Below are 19,888 nucleotides of genomic sequence, written 5' to 3'. Positions count from 1 at the left end.
GGAAAGGAAAAGGGAAGAGTGCAGAAAAGAAGGGAAAAGGAAAGAAAAGGCATTGATTTCAACTCCGTTTGATGCAGTATAAGATAATAACATACAACCTCAACTTTTTACTTTCACATAGCCATTTCTATTGTAGAAAGTTAGCACCCACCCCTCTTCTAAAAAAAATGACATATTCTAGGAAATATTAAAAAGGCAGAATATTATATTTCTCTGGATGAGAAATGGAGAAATGGAGGAACATGTTTTTCAGGCAGGAAGCAGACTCACTCTTAATAGACCCCTACCCTCCTCAATAGCCCCCAGCAGATGTCAGCACTTAAGAGCTAAAGAGATGCTAGGTCTATTCATAAGCAAATACCCTCGCCCAAGATCCAACATAGGTAGGATTACCCCTCAGCTACAATAGGAATTGCCCAAAGCCACTTCCTTACATCACCTAGCAAGATTCAACCAAGCCTGGGACATAGACAGCCTACAGAGTTAGCTAAGACCTCTGCTCCCTATGAGTTTGACAGCCAATAGGGTACTTGCCCTTGCCACAGGAACAGGAAGATCACGTTCAAAGCCCAAGAGAGGGTATAAATAACATTCACTCTACACTTCATGTGTCCAGCTGTCCAGGACCTAAAACCCACGTGGACCTGTTCACCATTAAACCATTCTTCCAAGCAGCCTCCCTGTTTCCAATGCCTTTCTCCCCACTTGGAACTGAATCCAGATGGACATTTCTTCCAACACTATATCAATACATCTATTTAATTGGTAAAACCCAAAATAAAAGTTTCATTTCCCCCTCCCCCCACCTCAAGCAGAAAGTTCAGAAGTGATTTCCAGGTAGAAACAAAAGTACTTATATATTTTTTCTTTTATCAAAGCAGTCAATTTAGCAATCTCTGCTAACTCTTGTCAACTTTTGCAGCCATTCTTCCATTGTGGGGATTGAAGTGTCCTTCCATCATATTATCAGTGTTTGGATTGCTTTGGGATACGGATTTAAACTTGAATCCAAAACATTCAAATTTGGATTGAAATTTGAATCCAAAGGTAATTTATCAATAGATAGTGCTGGTAGTTAGCTTTTCTTTAAAAATCTCTCATGCAAAACTCTTGCACATAAACTCATTAGGTTTTTACAAGGATAAATACAAGGTCATTGTCAGACCTAATCTCATAACCCAGGTCTAATCCCAGACAATTCAGTATTAAGGGGAGTAAACAGGAGATATATTCCCATTGGCTGATGATGATGATGAGATATGAGAGGAGGAAGATCAATCCTGTAAGTGGTAAAGCCAAGCCATCTACCCCTATCTTTATATCACCACTTATATTGTAACTAGGGTAGCGCCACTTGGCTAGCATCATGCTTGTGGCAGGTTAGAGATTGATATTGGAGGTAGAAAACATAGGTTGGTAGAAGTTTATGCTAGGGCAGAATGTGATAGATAGCGCTTTAAGCTGTGGGGAGTCTCAATAGACATATTCTTTCAGAAACTAGTGTTTTCTCTTTTCAGTGGCTAGTGCTTTTTAAATACAGCGCAGATCATTCTCTCCTAGGAATAGTAGCATTTTGAAAACTTTTCTTCCATAATTAAAACATTTGCAGAAGTCGAACGTTTGTGTCTTCTTTTTTTGCCTTTTTTGTGGCTCCTAATATAGTAAATGCATTACCTGATTACAGAGCTAGATTTTTTCCTGATGGAGCAAAAATGAACTATATGGCACTAAAGTGAATAATAAACTAGGGCTGCTGTATATAGGACAGATTTTTGTACAAGTCCTACATAGATTGTTCACGCTGTTATGAATGCAACTGAAATGCAGAACGCACTCACCAAATTGCAAATCTAACATAAATTAGTGCCTGCATTTTGAGTACTATGCTGCAGTTGCAGGTGGCTTTAAAAAGATCTGAGTCGCAACCTCTTTAAATTGAGCCCTTTTTATTTTGCAGTGGTGTTAATCTCAGATATTTGTCATTTTTCGAATTGTATACAGAGGTGCATTTTCATAACTTTAAAAACTAATCCAACAATAAATACCTTGAAATAAAATAAGACTGTGTCTTAAAAACAGTAACGCCTATCCCCCGTTAACTGTTTTCTCCGTTACGCTTTTAAGTTATGCACTGAAGATGGTTTAGAATGAACTCGGAAGTTATGCACTAGAGGCAAGTTTATAAGTCTATGTGACCAAACGTCACCCATTTGGCCGGAAGTCGGCGCCGTGCGAGTATCTCTAGCCCGCACTCGGTTTTGTTGGTACAGCCGTGAAATCGCGTGGATTTTTAAGATGGCGCCTGAGTAGGAAACTCTGTGGAAGCGGATTCGATTTTTTTTCCCGCCGGAGGCAGATCACCGGGCTGAGTTAGCTGGTTGGAGGACTCCATTTGAATGGGCTCTGTGGAAAACGTAGCCCGTAGTTTCGCCTTGGTGGCTCTCTGGGCGGTTTAGGACTTTCGGCCTTGGCGGCAGGTAAGGAAAATAAAGTAGGAAAGGGTGATTTCTCCCTTGGGGATCTTCTCTGTCCTAAACAGTTACCCCTCTTTGCCCATCTAGCATTGTTTATATCGTACCTTTCGTTCTCCTTTCTAGATTTGCAAATATTTCACGCTAGACTTGGTTAAATATTAATAAGTGGCTGTTAATGGACTGGAAGTTGTGGTTGTGCTGCATTGGATCATTATTTTAATCTTATTCAAAACATGAGCCAGCTGTTGTCAGAGCTGAGTAATTTCAATACAAAAAGGAAAAAAAAAGATTTTGGATTCAGCAACTGTGGGGGAATTATTTCTGCTTTTCCTCTTTTGTTAATCAGGGGTGTGATTTCAGAGACTCCTTGGCAGAAGCCATGGTCACAAGAGATTTGAGGAAGGCAGAAATGTATATTAACAGAGTTGGAAGGGACCTTAAAGGTCATGTAGTCCAACACCCCCTCCCCCCTCAAGTAGGAGACCCTACACCATTTCTGACAAATGGCAGTCCAATCTCTGATGAATGGGAAACTGTTGAAGATGGCTTATTATTCTCTGTTAGGATATTATTGAAATTATGTTTTCCTCTATCTTGTCTAGTTTCATCAAGTGGAACAGTAAAAGAGATAAATAGTCAAAATGGGAAGGAGATCAACATCTTCCACTAAGAGTGGGAAGTTCATGAACCCCACTGACCAAGCTAGTAAGTGCCTTGAAATCTTTTCATGTTTGGACATGGAATGGAGAAGATATGTCATTGTTGGTTTGTAATATGTTCTATGTATTTAACACTGTTCAGACTTCACATGCATCTATATTCTTCAGTTCACCAGTAAAGAATATTGCTTATTTAGGAAAATAAAAGTATGTATGAATACATTGCATATACCTTCTAAATTTATGGGATGTAGACAAAAATACATTGCAAGGTGACCCCTAGATTGGAGAATCTAGCTGGCACAAAATAGCATAAACATGCTTGAAGTAAAGTTGAGATTTGGTTGTGCTTGAGTTCACTGGAAAAAATGTGCCCAAACTGACCAGACTGTCCTTACCATTAGCAGGCATTGCTTCATATAACATGAATGCTATTAAGGCTGGTAATTTAATCTACATCTTCTCTGTTATACCAAAGCCAGGATGCCCAGTGGGGATAAATACCTATTAAGCATGCTAGTGACAATTGAGCCATTTGAAGATTATGATTTGGAATATAAGAAGAAAAATAATAAATAATATGAATGAAATGAAAATGATTAATGAATTAAAGTAAATTAAATTCCACGCCTTTGAATCAAAGATGAAGAATACAGTAGAGCCAAATAAAAGTAATGCCAACTTTGGAAGGGGATTGATGCATCTATGCCGAAAATGGGTGTAGATTTAATTATGAATGAAAAATTAAATTAAATATAAGAAAGTCTGAATTGAGGTTATTTAGGTTGTACTGGGAACATGTGAAAAAAGGAATCAATCGGTGATAGTTGGTAGAATATTAGTGGAAATTGGATGGAAAAGTTTTAACGCAACCATAAAATATTCATATGAAAACGATATCGTGCAAGTTCAGAGAGTTACATTATCTGCAGCAGTCCATAAATTCTGTCCTTCAAATGGATGATGAATAGATATATGATGGATTGTTTAGTGCTGTTAAGGTGGTATCCATTCGGAATGAATATAACAAGTATAAAAGTAAATGATGAGTACAAAATACAGGCAACTTACAACCATTTCTTTAGTGACTTCAAAGTTACAGTGGATCTGAAAAAAAGTGACTTATGACCGCTTTTCACTTTTATAACCATTTTAGCATCTTCATGAGATCAAAATTTGGGTGCTTGGGAACTGATTCATATTTATGACTGTGTTCCAGGGTCATGTGATCACCTTTTGGGACTTCTGACAATGCAAAGTCAATAGGGAAGCCGAATTCACTTAACAACCATGTTGATTATGTGCCTTTCATTTCTTTGGATGACTATTTCTCCTTTTTTGTGCTTTTGCAAAGCTTATATGAAAAGGGAATTACATAATGGATATATGTGTTTATGTGAAATTAATGTCCACATAGACAACACCACGAATTCTGTAAGGGAGAGTAGAATTAATTATGGCATTAGATTTTGCAGTAGATGCTGCAGTTAGTATAAATTCAGTTTTGCAACAATACTGGACAATATCAGATAGTTTCAAAGCAGTATTAAAATACATTGTGTACTGTGATATTCTATAAAATGGTACTATGAACAAATGAAGGCATTTGCTGACTACATAGATCATTGTGAAATGGCAATATTAGAAACAAATTACCTTTTTATGCTAAAAAAGAATAGATGTATTGAATTACTTTGAAAAACAATTGTTACACAGCAAAATAATAACTTTTGTATTGAATTAAATTGTTCATGATGTAAAGCTGCACATGATCCTTTTCTTTTAATGTTCTTCAAAATAAAATAAGCTATTTTTAAAGTGTTTTATTTATTTATGATAGTAGCCACCTTTTCTATGAAATACAACATGGTATCCAGGAGGATCTTGTGTAATATAAACCCTACAAGAACATAAGAGTATGTTGGAGGGAGAATAGCTGATCCAGAGTTAGCTTAATGATCGAGTGGTGACTTGAAGTGGGCCCAAGTCCAAATAATATAATATATATATATATTATGACTATATCCCCAACAGTTGTTCCAAATGGGTTTTTACATTTGGGAAATGGAGTCAAAGGTATTGCTGTTAATAGGTAATCACTACTAAAATAATAGAAGACTAAATTTCAGATTGTTTAAAAGTACAAGTTGACTGATTTCTGATTCCAGTCTAATTCATAATTTTATACATTCTTAATATCCAAATTTGAAATCCAGTTATGATATAAGTCTAGAACTATTCCAAAAATATTAGATATATTTATTTTATCTGGTTTTTATTTTCATATATAAAAGGTGCCCATTCATATATTATCTCCATATTTGCACTATACTTTTTACAAAATATACATTGGTGATAATTTAAATTTCTTTTTGTAGGAAAGGAGGCCCGGAAAAGAGAACTGAAGAAGGTAATAGAACTGTGCCAAATTATAAACAGAGTCTGGCAGTGCTTTGTGTTTTTCTGTTAGCTTTGTATCTGACATTAAGCGCATGTGTATTAATATAGAATTTACAAATCATATTAGCTAATCAAAGTTTTTCCTAATAAACTGTCTTGTCTGAGCAAGATTTGATACAGAGCACTGGGTTAGGATAATGGTGCTGTTAATGGTGCTATCATAAATTTTAAAAGGATACCAAAACTGCATCATAAAACTTGGACAAAAGATAGTATATGAAATGATTATGTATATACAGTGGATATAAAAAGTCTACACGTCCCTTGATAAACGCCAGATTTTTGAGGTTTAAAAAAAGCCCGACCAAGATAAATCACTTCAGAATTTTTTCCACCTTTAATATAACATAAACTATACAATTCAATTGAAAAACAAATTGAAAACTTTTAGGAGGAAAAATAACAATAAAAATACACAATAGTATAGTTGCGTAAGGGTGCACACCTTCTTATAAATATGGATATGATAGCAATAATAGCAGTTAGACTTATATACCGCTTCATAGGGCTTTCAGCCCTCTCTAAGCGGTTTACAGAGTCAGCATATTGCCCCCAACAATCTGGGTCCTCATTTACCCACCTCGGAAGGATGGAAGGCTGAGTCAACCCTGAGCCGGTGAGATTTGAACAGCCGAACTGCAGAACTGCAGTCAGCTGAAGTAGCCTGCAGTGCTGCATTTAACCACTGCGCCACCTTCTGATTGTCTTCAGAATTAACTAATTACATTCAGCCTGATGGTAAATAGTAGTAAGTATACACCTGCCATCAAGTAAAGTGACTTTGATCAAGTCCATATAAAGTTCAATTGTTCTACTAGATTTGTCTGACATTTATGCAGTTGATTTTTATAGCAAAAGGCGTAATCTGCAAAGAGATTGCAAAGCATCAAAAGGGATCTCATTATTGAAACGTATTAGTCAGGAATAGGGTACAATCCCCCCCCCCAAGGCATTGGATATACCATGGAACACAGTGAAGACAGATATCAACAAGTGGAGAAAATATGGCTTCAAAATTGATGAAAAAACAATAAGAAAAGTGATCTGAGAGGCCCCCATTAGAGCAACATTAAAGGAGTTGCAGGAATTTCTTGCAAGTATTGGTTGTGTAGTGTATGTGACAAAAATTTCCCATAGTCTTTATATGTCTGGGCTATGGGATAGGATGACAAAATGACAAGACGAAAGCCTTTTGTTATAAAGAAGGAACATCCAAGCCTGACTGAATTTTACATCAAGTCTGGGAAACTGTGTTATGGATTGATGAGATCAAGGTTGAACTCTTGGGCCATAATTTCAAAAAGTATGTTTGGTACAGAAATGACATTGCATATCACCAAAAGTACACCATGATGGTGGCAGCTTTATGCTTTGGGGCTGCTTTTTTTTTCAGCTGGAACTGGGACTTTAGGCAAGATGGAGGAAATTATGAACGTTCAAAATACAGTATTTATTTTTTAAATTGCCTATCTCACTGTGGGAAAACCTTCAGGTCTCTGCTAAAATGCGGAAGAGGAATTTTATCTTTCAACACAATAATGTCCCAGTGCATACATCCAAATCAAAAGAATGGCTTCCTCCAAAGAAGTTGAAAGTTTAAGAATGGCATAGCTAGAGTGCGTTTCAGGTTTCAAGTTTATTAGGATTTGTATGCCGCCCACTCCCATAGGGACTCTGGGCGGCTCACAACAGACAAGAAACATTTAATTTTAAAAATAGAGATAAAAAATAAAAATACAGTATTAAAATTCATGTCACCCATTCCATCTAAGGGGGGCTGGATATCAATCAACAGCCCCAGGCCTGCCGGAACCGCCAGGTCTTGACGGCTTTACGGAAGACGTCAAAGGCGGACCTGAATACAGTTGAAACTTGGGGGGGGGGGAGTTACCCGAAGAGGACTGTGCATAGGAGATGTTCTTTCAGTTTGCAGCTTTTGCAAGGAAGAGTGGGGAAAGATTCCCAAGGCAAGATGTGCTTTGCTAATAGGCTCTTAGTCCAAAAGACAATGCTGTCATAAAATAGAAAGGTGCTTTAACAAAAAGTATGTACACTTATACAATCACATAGTTGTATTGTTATTTTTCACCATAAAAGATTTTAGTTTTTAAATTGAATTGTATAACATATATGTTATATTAAAGAAAAAAATTCTGAAGTGATTTTTCTTGGTTTATTTTTTTGCATCTCAAAAACCTGGCATCTTAATAGGGATATGTAGACTTCCTATATCCACTATAGGTATTAAAGAGAGGAAGAATGATATATATTTGGATGTGTTGGTGAGTGTCATATTGTCTGTAAAGCTTGAATAAATAAAACCCTCTGAGTTTGCCAAATACATAACATTCAGAGTTTTAAAAAGTTGCACTTTTATTGTATTAAGTAAATTAAATATAATTCTGGCTTTTATTTTCTGCTGAGTTCAGAACAAAAAGCAGCGCATGATGGTGCGCGCAGCAGTGCTAAAGATGAAGGATCCCAAACAAATCATTCGAGACATGGAGAAACTTGATGAAATGGGTAGGTTTGAATCTCTTTTTCAATTCGTATAGAAACAGTAATGTGATAGAAAAACTAGCTTAACAAGCATTATCCATTCCTGCATGAGAAAGAAAGTAAAATCAGAATTAACAAGTGATAGATGATTGTATAGTCATGCTGGCCAAACAACCATAGACATGTCTTTGGAAAACGCCGGCTACCTCAGTTAAGAAATGAAAATGAACACTGCCCCCTGTAGTTGGACACAACTTTTTTTTAATTTTTGGATGATTATCAGAAAAAATAGTTGCTATTGTATTTATCTATTTTCTGTTCCCTATATGGTTGTGCTTGGCTGCTATGAACCTCCGGTAGTGGGAAGTTGAAGGTCTACATAATTTTTTTTTCATGTATCTGTCCCAATTCTGTTTATAGAATTTAATCCAGTACAACAGCCTCAATTAAATGAAAAGGTGCTTAAGGACAAGCGTAAGAAACTGCGTGAAACTTTTGAGCGTATCCTGCGACTATATGAGAAGGAGAATCCAGACATTTATAAGGAGTTGCGCAAGTTAGAGGTGGAATATGAACAGAAAAGATCACAGCTCAGTCAGTACTTTGATGCTGTAAAGGTATCTATTCACATTAGCTTTAAAATATTGGTTTGATTTTAAAGAAGTTGATTTTTCAGATTGCTTTTCAAACTGAATTATTTGGAATTGCTCATGTGCATGATTTGTGTCTTGCTGATAACAGTATGGATCATGAGGTTATTGCTGTAATTTAATCTTATAAACATGGCTTCATTCAGGAGCCCAGATGTTCACTAGAACTTTTCATAGAGTTTAATAATTAGTGGTGACAGCAAAAACACTGTTTTTTAAATCTTCTGATTTCATTTGCAGGGCTGAAATAACTGAGCTCAATTAATATAGTTTGCCGTATATTCCTGCTGTAAACTTGTGTTACAGAATTTCACACTGTTACTTCTTTCTACGAATTGGTCCTCGGGGAAACTAAACATTGTGCAATTGGTTGCTGGTCATTATTCATTAAATACCATGTTTTAAATCATTGGTTCCAGGCCTGTGGTTCAGAGATCAGTAATGGTGTACAAAGTACTAGTGATCTCTGATAAGTTTCAAATACTGTCTGGTGTGGATCCCAATATATAAAAAAATATTGGCCAAAAATGCCAGAGAGAGTCAAAGATTTTGTCATGAGATAAGATAGTTTGTAAGAATTTAGCATTTTTAAAAACTAGAATTGTTTTAGGGTTCCTTGCAGAAAGGGATCATGTGAGACATGATGTCTGCAGACATTGTTGTCGGCCCTGATTTATAGTCATCCTGAAAACATTTATGATGATGCATTTGCATGAGAAAGGCATGTGGTATCTCAGTGGCTAAGATGCTGAGCTTGACGATCAAAAAGCTCGGTAGTTCGGTGGTTTGAATCCCTAGTGCTGTGTAACAGAGTGAGCTCCCGTTACTTGCTTCTGCCAACCTATCAGTTCGAAAGCATGTAAAAATGCAAGTAGAAAAAAATAGGAACCACCTTTGGTGGGAAGGTAACAGTGTTCCATGCACTTTTGGCATTTTGTCATTCCAGCCACATGACCATGGAGATGTCTTTGGTCAGCGCTGGCTCTTCGGCTTTGAAATGGAGATGAGCACCACCCCCTAGAGTCGGGGACAACTAGCATATATGTGCAAGGGGAACCTTTACCTTATTTGCATAAGGAAAAAATTAAAAACTGCTATTTTAAACAGTTAAGATTGTTTTGCTTGTATTGATCTAATAAACATTAGGTAGGGAAGAAGAAAGTGGACATAGCAATTCTTGAAGTTAACTTGTTCTTCAAATGACCATTAAGAATGGAGACAATTAAAGGAATGTAGACACTGAAGTGCGATACCACAATGAATGTAAATTCTTGCCGTTGAAAATAAATAATAATGTACTGTATATTTATTACAATTGTTATTTTCTATCTTGCTGTCAAAACACCTGAACATTTTTTAAAACATTATGATGTCTTATGTGTCTTAGAACGACATAATTAAAAAAAGAATATGACATGGAACTTAAGGTCAATCAAGCAGCGACAAGCACTTACGAGATGCAGTGGTAGGAAGCACTTCCAGGGAAACAAAGATGGATTTTGCTTTTAGCGGAACTGATGACTGCAGTGGAAACTGTAGTCGGTGAATGAATTGGCTCACCAAACTCTTTTCCAAATTAAGGACAGGACTTGGGATCAGACAGAATGCTCCTCACAAATACCTCCCCATCTCCAGTGGATTTTAGAGCTCTGGGAGTTGGGAGAGTCAGCTTTGCCCAAGATGCAGTTCGGAACTTTTAAAAGGATGCTGGGTTGGCTTACTTCCCTCCTTGATCAATTTATGGAAAATGGGCTTGTAAATTACTTTTTGGGATAGTGAGAACCTTCAGAAGGACAAGTTTTATTACCCTGGATGGTTGTCCTTCAGCCTGCAGTGAAAGAATTTTTATGTAAGTTTAAAACTTAAAACATTTTTTATTTGGAAATAAGCAGCAAAAGGATGATTAGAATGTTGATTTTGGAAAGCTTTTAAAGAGACTAAAGGGGCCAAGTTGACTGGAAGTAAGATGTTGAAATATTTCTTATAGTTTATTTAAATTTCTATTAAAATATAAGGCGTTTTTGAATATAAGTGTAAGAAACTTCTTCTACTTTCTTCCTGGTGAAAAGTTCTGGATGAGATAAATATATGAGGAGATCTTGAATGCTGGCTATTAAAGGCAATCAGAAGGAATTAAAGATTATAATTAAAGGAGAAGAATTATTAGTACAGAATGGAAAAAATAATTTTAACTTTAAGAATTCAAGGATGTTTGGCAATGATGTACCCAGAACTTTTTCTTTAGATTGTCTGATAACAAAAAAAAAAAAGTTGGGGGGGGGGGGGGCTTAAAAGAAGAGATAGGATATGACTGAAAATAAGGCTGTTTTGAATGTGGATTTAAAATTGGCAATAATTGACAAGAACGATGTGAGATGAAACCAGCTGAGGTTTTATTAGTTAAAAATTAAATAATACTTATTTTTAATATTTTCAAATTTAATAACATATAAATAGTAAACCTAAATAAATTAATAAAATAGAGAGCCAGTTTGGTCTAGTACAGGGATCAGCAAACTGCAGCTCTGGAGCCGCATGTGGCTCTTTCCTCCCTCTGCTGCGGCTCCGTCACCGGTTGGTGCCACAATTTTGAGAGGAGCCTCTGGTGTGGTGGGGGGGAAAGAAGCACATTGCTCCAGAAGAAGACTCTATGGCAAGGGGAGGGTTTTCCAGTTGTCTCTACAATTGATAGAGCTTTCGATTATGATAGGTAAAGGAAAAGTACTCCGCGCTAGGAGGAGACTCTATGGTGGGGGAACTGAACTTCGGTCAGCTCCAGAATTGAACAAGGGGCTTCCAGTTAGGACCTTTATGGCTCCCGGTGTTTTCTTTTCTGTGGGAAAGGAGTCCAAATGGCTCTTTGAGTGTTTAAGTTTGCCGACCCCTGGCCTAATAGAAAGTGGGGGGACGGACTGTGAGTCTTGTCTTAATGAAAGGGAAATCATTTCTATATTTTCCCCTTTTTCCATTCCACCCTGATTTTTTCTTTTTCTAGGTGCACATTTTATTTATTATTTTTCTTAATCTATATTCATTTTTATTGTACTTTTAATTTTAATTAAAAAAACCTATTATAGAAATGTCAATTAGGCAGTGTCATGCAATACAGATAGGTTATCAAATCTTTGCAAGAGGTAGTTCTGCAAGGAGAGGATACCAGTAGAATTTACTTGTTATCTATCTTAACTACCGGACTAAAACACTACATATCACTATTTTTTCTGTATTTTGTACTTTGTATTTTATTCTGTACTTTATTCTTGTTTGCTACTTTAATTGCCATTTTGTTTTGCTAGAAAGCAGTATATAAATATGCTTTCCTATATTTCAGTTTTGGTGATACTATTTTATAAATCAGTTATTGAACAGAGTTGGACGTGTAAAATTTTTATGTGTAGTAATCCTTTTTCTCAATAATGTTTGTTACTGACAGATTGCTAGATCACTTGGTTCTGTTGCATTAATTTGAAAATCCGATTCAGTGTTTCTAAATGTTACCACTTTGTTTCCATTAGTTTTTCTTTTTGTGAAAAACAAGCTTGCATGTTGTAACTAAAGTTTTTTTAAAAAAATCTTCCTGGTTTTATATTTTAACAGCTATTTTTGTAAAAGTATTTATTGTAAATGAATTTTAGGATATAATTCCTTCAAAATTAATAGAATTATGCAAGTTATATTGCAAACACTGATGAATATACCCATGGGCACCACTTAAGGAAACTTATTTTTTTCACAGAATGCTCAGCATGTTGAGGTGGAGAGCATCCCCCTGCCTGACATGCCTCATGCTCCTTCCAACATCCTCATTCAAGACATCCCTCTACCTGGAGCTCAGCCTCCTTCCATTCTCAAAAAGACATCAGCCTATGGGTACGAAAGAAATTACATTGCAGACGACTGAACTTGAATGGAGTTGGTAAAATGATTAGAATCCTGTATTGTTATTTTGTAATTGCTGTTTGTTTCATTCTAACCATAATTGCTATTTTCTTTGTTTTATCATCACAAGCAATCATGATGTGTTCAAAGTGTAGATTAAGGAATTCAAAATACACATTAAGACAAAAGTTGACTTTCTTTACAGGAAAATGTTAGATTAGAACCAGAGAGATTCATGTTTGAATCCTCATTCAGCCAGAAAGCCCAGTTGATGGTTTTAGATCAGGGGTGTCAAACTCATGTCGTCGCATCTGGCCTGCGAGCCGCGAATTTGACACCCCTGTTTTAGATCATCAGCATCACTTGACCTAGTCTTCACTTTTCATCATTGTGATAATTTCAAAAACGTTCCACATTTGTTATTTTCCCGTTTGTCTAGTACACCTTTTGCTTTTTGCCTTAAATATCTTTTTTATATTATTAATAATAAGGTTTTATAAATAACTTTGGCTGCTACTGCTGCTTTAACCTGTTCTGGTGAATTCAAACCAAGAAACACAACTTTTGAAAATAGTCTGTTCTTTAATATATGAAAAGGCATATTATGAACAGATTCTAAGTCCAGGAACTGAAGGCATAATTATGGCAAACCCATCAGAACTCACAGATTCTGTTTGTATATTACATTCAATCATTGTTTGGCATTATATTCCAAAGAATAAGCTTCTTGCAATTCTTTTCTCCTCTCTTCTTTTGATGAAGCTATCAGAAATAGCTAATTGCCCCTTGATTTTCCCCCCAGGCTTGGATAAATCTGATTAGTATTAATTTTCTGTTTTAGTTAATAATACTAGCCAGTTTCAGTAAACACTAATTATTTTCATTTTTAAAATAATTTAGACAATCAGATATCTTGATATCTTTAGATATCTTGGAAACTGAAGCAATTATTTCTAATCTTATATCTGTTTAAGGCGAAGCATACTCATATGTTTGATAAGGGTATTCAGACTTCCTTATCAGAAAAAAAGTAGGAAAAGTTTCAGACTTTCAAAGTTCCTAATATTGAACTTACCTGAATCATATTTCTAGGCCTCCTGTCAGGCCTCTTACTGTACTTCCACCTCCTGGGCATGGTGTACCCCGTCTACCTCCTGGTCGGAAGCCCCCTGGACCTCCACCAGGACCACCACCACCTCAGGTTTTGCAGATGTATGGACGTAAAGTAGGATTCACTGTTGAAATGCCTCCTCGGAGAAGAGATGAAGACATGTCTTATAGTCCAGAGACAGGTAAATTGCTTTCCCTCTTCAAACTATTAGTACAGGTTGTCTTTCACTTATGGCTACAATTTGGATTAGAATTTTGATTGCTAAGTAGTATAGTCGTTAAGCAACTCATGAGGTGCCCCCGCTCAGATTTACAATCATTTTGTGGTTGTTAAGTGAATCCAGCTTCCTCCATTGGCTGTATGTTGGAAGCTGGGTAGGAAGGTCACAAATTACAATTGTGATTGCAGAATGCCACAATCAGTCATAAGTGAACATAGGTTGTAAAGTGCCCAAATCATGATCATGTGACTGGGGATGGTGCAACAGTTGTAACTTTGAGGATAGGTTGTAAACCATTTTTATTAATGCCATAGTAACTAACCATTGTTAAACGAATAGTCATAAGTTGAAGACTCCCTGTATATCATTAGAAAAATAGATATTTTCTGAATATTTACCTTGTATTTTTAAGAGCTGGAACTAGAAAAATTGTTTTAATTTTAAAAGCAAATGCGATAGAAAAGAATCTTTCTCTCCCTCCACCTGTCTCAGATAAAACATAGCTTAAATTTTTACAGGTCGAAGAGGCCATGATGATGATGCTTCCAGTACAAGTGAAGATGAGGGATACCCTGACGATATGGATCAGGACAAGCATGATGACACTACTGATGACAGTGATAGTGAAAGAAGTGATGCTGACAGTGAAGGGGAAGAGTTCATGCATCTTGATGACAGTGCTGAAAGGGAAGGAGGTGAAGACAAGAAATCTGGTAAGCTTAGGAAAAATGATTTGGATCAGAATTAACTAATAGGAAAATTAGTAAGCATTGCACTTATAACATGCATGTCTATAAGCTTGGGAAGAAACAGCTGTATTCTTGAAATGAAAACTGAATAGATAACTTTTGGGAAATTATATATTGGTAAACCTAATAGAAGCACTGATAGATGATGAAAAAAAATATTTCATGACATACTTTCACAGGTCATAGTGTACGTTTTGCTGACATTCCTGGAAAATCAAGAAAAAAGAAGAAGAACCTGAAGGAACTCACACCACTTCAAGCAATGATGTTGCGGATGGCTGGTAAATAATTTTTTAAAAAATCTTCCCTCTGTCCCATGCTCTTGTTATTTTTTTAGTTTCAAGCTAGGGAAACTTGTTTAAAAAAATAACATCCAGGATAACTTTTAAGCAAGGATTTATATTAAGAACTCAGTATAGTAAAGGATGTGGGGTATTAATACAAACCAATTGTGATGAAATAATTTCAGATGATAACTTGCTTGGAGTCATTATCCTTCAGATTATTAAATTCACATGTTCCAGAAGCATCACATAGAGATAGAAAGCCAAATGAAAAACTGTATCCTGAGTGAATTTTTAAAAGCCTGAGAATGGACCCAAGTGTAAATCCAAAAGAATTAAATTTTATAACCTGGAAACTGAAGGAGCATACAGATAAATATTCACTATGGATAAATGTAATTTAGTTTGCAATGAAAATTTGTTCCAGTTGTAACTGACTTAAAGCAGAGTTGTTATGACTGGAAGATTAGTAGATTTATGGTAGCACATGCTCTTATTGGAATCACATTAGGACACAGTTTGTACAAGCAGAAGCCTATTGAGGATCTGTGGGATTTTTTTTTTACTAACTGTTGAACAGATGGGAATTCTGGGAGTTGAAGTCTACACATCTTAAATTTGAAAAATATTATATTAAACCATTTTGTAAGTGCAATTTTATTTTGGACCATGGTGATCTGTCCCAAACATTTTTATAAATTTCTTGATTTTAGTGTGTCATCATTTATTTTAGTCCACCATTAATATGCAAGGCTGATCCAAAGTAGATATAATATTATACCTGTTAAATTCATTTACACAATCTTTGTTAGATTGCAGCCAAATGAGAAAACACATTTCTGTTTAATGAAGACTTTCCTGATTCCCTTGGAAGCTTCCCTTGCAATGAAGATAGAAGCCACAAATAAAGGGTAGTTATCCAGATCAGCTAGGGACGCGATGACTCAGTGGCTAAGAAGCTGAGCTTGTTGATCAGAAAGGATGGCTGTTTGGTGGTTCGAATCCCTAGTGCCACATATCAGAGTGAGCTCCCATTACTTGTCCCAGCTTCTGCCAACCTAGCAGTTTGAAAACATGTAAAAATGCAAGTAGAAAAATAGGAACAATCTTTGATGGTAACAGTGTTCTGTACGCCTTCGGCTGGCCACATGACCACGGAGACGTCTTCGAACAATACTGGCTCTTAGGATTTGAAACGGAGATGAGTACCACCCCCTAGAGCTGGAAATGACTAGCACACATGTATGGGGGAACCTTTACCTTTATCCAGATCATGGTAGGAAGGGGAATAAAAATATATTCCTACACTTTCCCAATAACCTTGAAATTGCTTAACATTTGCCTTGTGTGCTATTTGCATAGCAAAGATAATTCATATGTCTGGAGTGCATTTTTATCATAATGATTGAAAATATGTTTGTTTTTAAATTTTCCATAAAATTAAGAAAATACATAAAGGAATATTGGGTTATTATCCACAACCCTTAACTTATTAAGTATTGTAAAGAGATACCTATAATTTTTTTATAGGTCAGGAAATTCCTGAGGGTGGCAAAGAGATAGAAGAATATTCTGAAGAGGATGATGATGACGATGAAGATGACTCTGATGCAGAGGATTCTCAGCAACAGCAGCAGCAGCAAAACACAGAAGAGTCACACTCAGAGATAGGATCTTCAACGCCTTCTCAAACAAATCCGCCCCAGCAGCAACCTCCACCTCAGCCTGTCCCTCCAACTCAGATCCAAGCACCCCCGATGCCTGGGCCACCCCCTCTTGGACCACCTCCTGCACCACCTTTGAGACCACCAGGGCCTCCTACAGGCCTTCCTCCTGGACCCCCTCCAGGTGGGTATTTGAACAGGCAGATTTATTATCAAACTAGCTATATGTAGGGACCCTGATGTCATTTTATATGATTAATAAAAAATTACTGTATTTCACACAAGGCTGAATTTCAGTAACCTCAGCAGAATTTGTCACAAAAGAGCCCCCCCCCTCTTTTTTGGTGACAAATTGGAATGGATATATATACTACTCTGCATAGTTAACCTGTACATATGTGAGAGCTTGATTCAGAAAGAAAATAATTTGTTTTAATTGCTAAGTCACCCTTTTCATGAAATGGAGTACTTTGTAAACAACACATTCTTGAAACATCATTTTTCAATTTAACCCCTATGTGAAGTTCCCAAGAGATGACCTACTGTATATACTCGAGTATAAGCCTAGTTTTTCAGCCCACTTTTTGGGCTGAAAAAAGCCGCCTCGGCTTATACTCGAGTCAGCGAAAAATTTGCCCGAAATGGAGGAGAAAAAGGGGCGGGGCCATGCCGCTGGGTGACACTCGTGAATGGCCCAGTGCCCCTGTGAGTTTCCCCTCCCTCTGTGTCAGTTTGCCGCGCAGCGCGCACCGCACCATCCCCCCTCCTCACGTTCTAATGTAATGCAGGGCTGTCTTACGATTCCCCTTCCTCCCCCTCCTGCCGCTCTGCAACGATGTCCCACCTCCTCCTTGTTATGGCAAGCAGCCACATAGCGATGTCCCACCTCCTCTGGTACAGTGATCCAATGATAGGAATCACTGTGCCGTGTGTCATAGGAGGCGGGACATCGCTCCCGCGGCTGCACGGGACATCATCATCACAGCGGGACATCAGCATCATGAGGTGAGTGAAGTATTTCATTGAATACACCGCTAGTTTACTGTTTTTCTTTGAAATAAATATTCAAAAACATTATTGGTATCTATTTTTATTTTTGAAATTTACCGGTAGCTGCTGCATTTCCCACCCTAGGCTTATACTCGAGTCAATAACATTTCCAGTTTTTTGTGGTAAAATTAGGTGCCTCGGCTTATATTCGGGTCGGCCTATACTCGAGTATATATACGGTAATTAATTTACGAGCCTCAAGACAAAGTTTAAAAAAACTATTCATTTATTAGGATCAACATCTTGGCATGTCCTTCTGTGAAGCCGAAAATAATTTCCACTTAATGGCATCTGAACTTTACCCCTCTGTCCCCTCCCCTCTGCCCTGGTCATAAATCACATTCACCAACAGGGTCCTACGGCAGGTTATGGACATGCACATTCACATGCCAGCTGCAAGAATATGTGACCTGACTCTGGCCAAAAGTATGCATGGAATTCTCCCTTCTCTATGCCACTTGATAGTAGTCATGGCAACACTTTACAAGTTGACACCATATCAATTAGAAGATGATACTGAAGAATTATCCTTAATGGAGAAATAGTCAACTAACATGTATTTGTATGATACGTTTAGGTGCTCCTCCTTTCTTAAGACCACCTGGATTGCCTGGACTCCGTGGACCTTTGCCACGGCTTTTACCTCCTGGTCCTCCACCTGGTCGGCCACCTGGCCCCCCTCCTGGCCCCCCTCCTGGTTTGCCTCCTGGCCCCCCTCCTAGGGGGCCCCCTCCTCGTCTGCCACCTCCAGCTCCTCCAGGTAATGTTATAATTGAGAAGTGGGATGTTTTTATTTCCCCTGTGATTTCTAGTAGAACACAGATCTCATTCTAATTTGGGATTCCATGAAGTATTGGGAGAGATTGTAATTGAAGAAAATAAATATTGTTGAACTTTGTGTACTGCACAGGTGTTAGCAAGTGCAGTGATAGGAATGTTTATACTTTGGAATTCAACTGCTGGCCTGTAACTCTGCTGTTGTAAATATTATCATACCTGAATTGTATAGGTAAAGTGAAATTCACTAGGATATGTGTTTTAGGATTAGTCTTTCTTGGTAGATGTCTTGAATTTTCATACAGATATTGTGCATGTAAGGAAACAAACACAACGAATTTATGCTTAGGAAAAGTATTGAGAATCTTAACTGAGACATAGTATATAATTTGAAATTTAAGTTTTTATTCTTCACAAACATCAGAAGAATAACAATTTCTCTTTCTGCAGGTATTCCACCTCCTCGTCCAGGCATGTTGCGCCCTCCTTTGGTTCCTCCACCTGGTTTATTCCCACCTGCTCCCATTCCAAATCCAGGTGTATTGAGCGCTCCCCCCAGCTTGATTCAGCGCCCCAAGGCAGATGATACCAGTGCAGCCACCATTGAGAAGAAAGCCACAGCAACTATTAGTGCCAAGCCACAGATTACAAACCCCAAGGCTGAGATCACCCGGTTTGTGCCTACAGCTCTTCGAGTTCGGCGAGAGAATAAGGGAACAGCTGCGTCTGTCCTGAGAAAACCTGATGATGAGCCTTCTGTTCAGATAACCAAAACAACTCCTAAGGCTGGCTCATCTGCCCCTGTTTCTGTGCAGACCAAGGATGATGTTTATGAAGCTTTTATGAAGGAGATGGAGGGGCTTCTGTGATAATCAGTTAAGATTTCTATCTTCTATGATGAGATATGGGAATGGGGTTCCATGTTATAGTGGCATCCAGTTGAACAACATCTTTTGTGACAATAAAATATCTTCCTTCTCAATCTATGATCATACTTGGAGGATAAATCATAATAGAAAATGGAAGAAAAGGCACTGTCCTATTATCAGTTCTAAAGAAAGACTTGGTTATGTCTGTGCTGTATGGGAAGTATATTGTCTTGAATATTTTTAGCGATCAGAAGAAATACATAGTTTACCAGGGTAAATTCTGGCTCTAATCTCTTACATATAAACCTGATCATCAGGCTTTTGTGTTTGGGTGGCTTCTGTAAATATTTTGCAATGCTATTTTTTAGTTGGTGAAATTTCTTGGTTTGTGCACTGTCATACAGGTGGGCAGACAAGATTGTTTCCATATGTGGCATTGCAAGCGGTTTGTATCCTGCTTATTCTGAAGTCACATTAGTGGCTTCTTGTTGGCAGGACAAATACCATTGTCTTATGAGAGAATAAATCTTTGATGTAATACAA

General features: G+C 37.3%; 1 protein-coding gene across 1 annotated transcript; it reads left to right on the top strand.

Moving 5' to 3' along the window:
• Positions 1-2,212: 2,212 nt before the first annotated feature.
• Positions 2,213-19,888, top strand: WBP11 (WW domain binding protein 11). The gene is made up of 12 exons (XM_032221317.1): positions 2,213-2,477; positions 3,077-3,179; positions 5,512-5,543; positions 8,023-8,116; positions 8,513-8,709; positions 12,479-12,612; positions 13,714-13,913; positions 14,471-14,665; positions 14,881-14,982; positions 16,516-16,833; positions 18,277-18,459; positions 18,927-19,888. Exons 2-12 carry the CDS (start codon positions 3,116-3,118, stop codon positions 19,343-19,345), a joined length of 1,938 nt encoding a protein of 645 aa, XP_032077208.1. The 5' UTR covers positions 2,213-2,477; positions 3,077-3,115; the 3' UTR covers positions 19,346-19,888.

The sequence above is a fragment of the Thamnophis elegans genome, chromosome 7 (genome assembly GCF_009769535.1).
Source record: "Thamnophis elegans isolate rThaEle1 chromosome 7, rThaEle1.pri, whole genome shotgun sequence".
Classification (NCBI taxonomy): Eukaryota; Metazoa; Chordata; class Lepidosauria; order Squamata; family Colubridae; genus Thamnophis; species Thamnophis elegans.
This window is presented reverse-complemented; position numbering and strand designations above follow the sequence as displayed.

Excerpts from the sequence above, each read along its gene's own strand:
- WBP11 (XM_032221317.1), top strand. The coding sequence starts at position 3,116 with ATGGGAAGGAGATCAACATCTTCCACTAAGAGTGGGAAGTTCATGAAC. Across the intron at positions 5,544-8,022 it reads GGAAAAGAGAACTGAAGAAG|AACAAAAAGCAGCGCATGAT; the intron begins GTAATAGAACTG and ends TGCTGAGTTCAG. Across the intron at positions 14,666-14,880 it reads AGGTGAAGACAAGAAATCTG|GTCATAGTGTACGTTTTGCT; the intron begins GTAAGCTTAGGA and ends ATACTTTCACAG.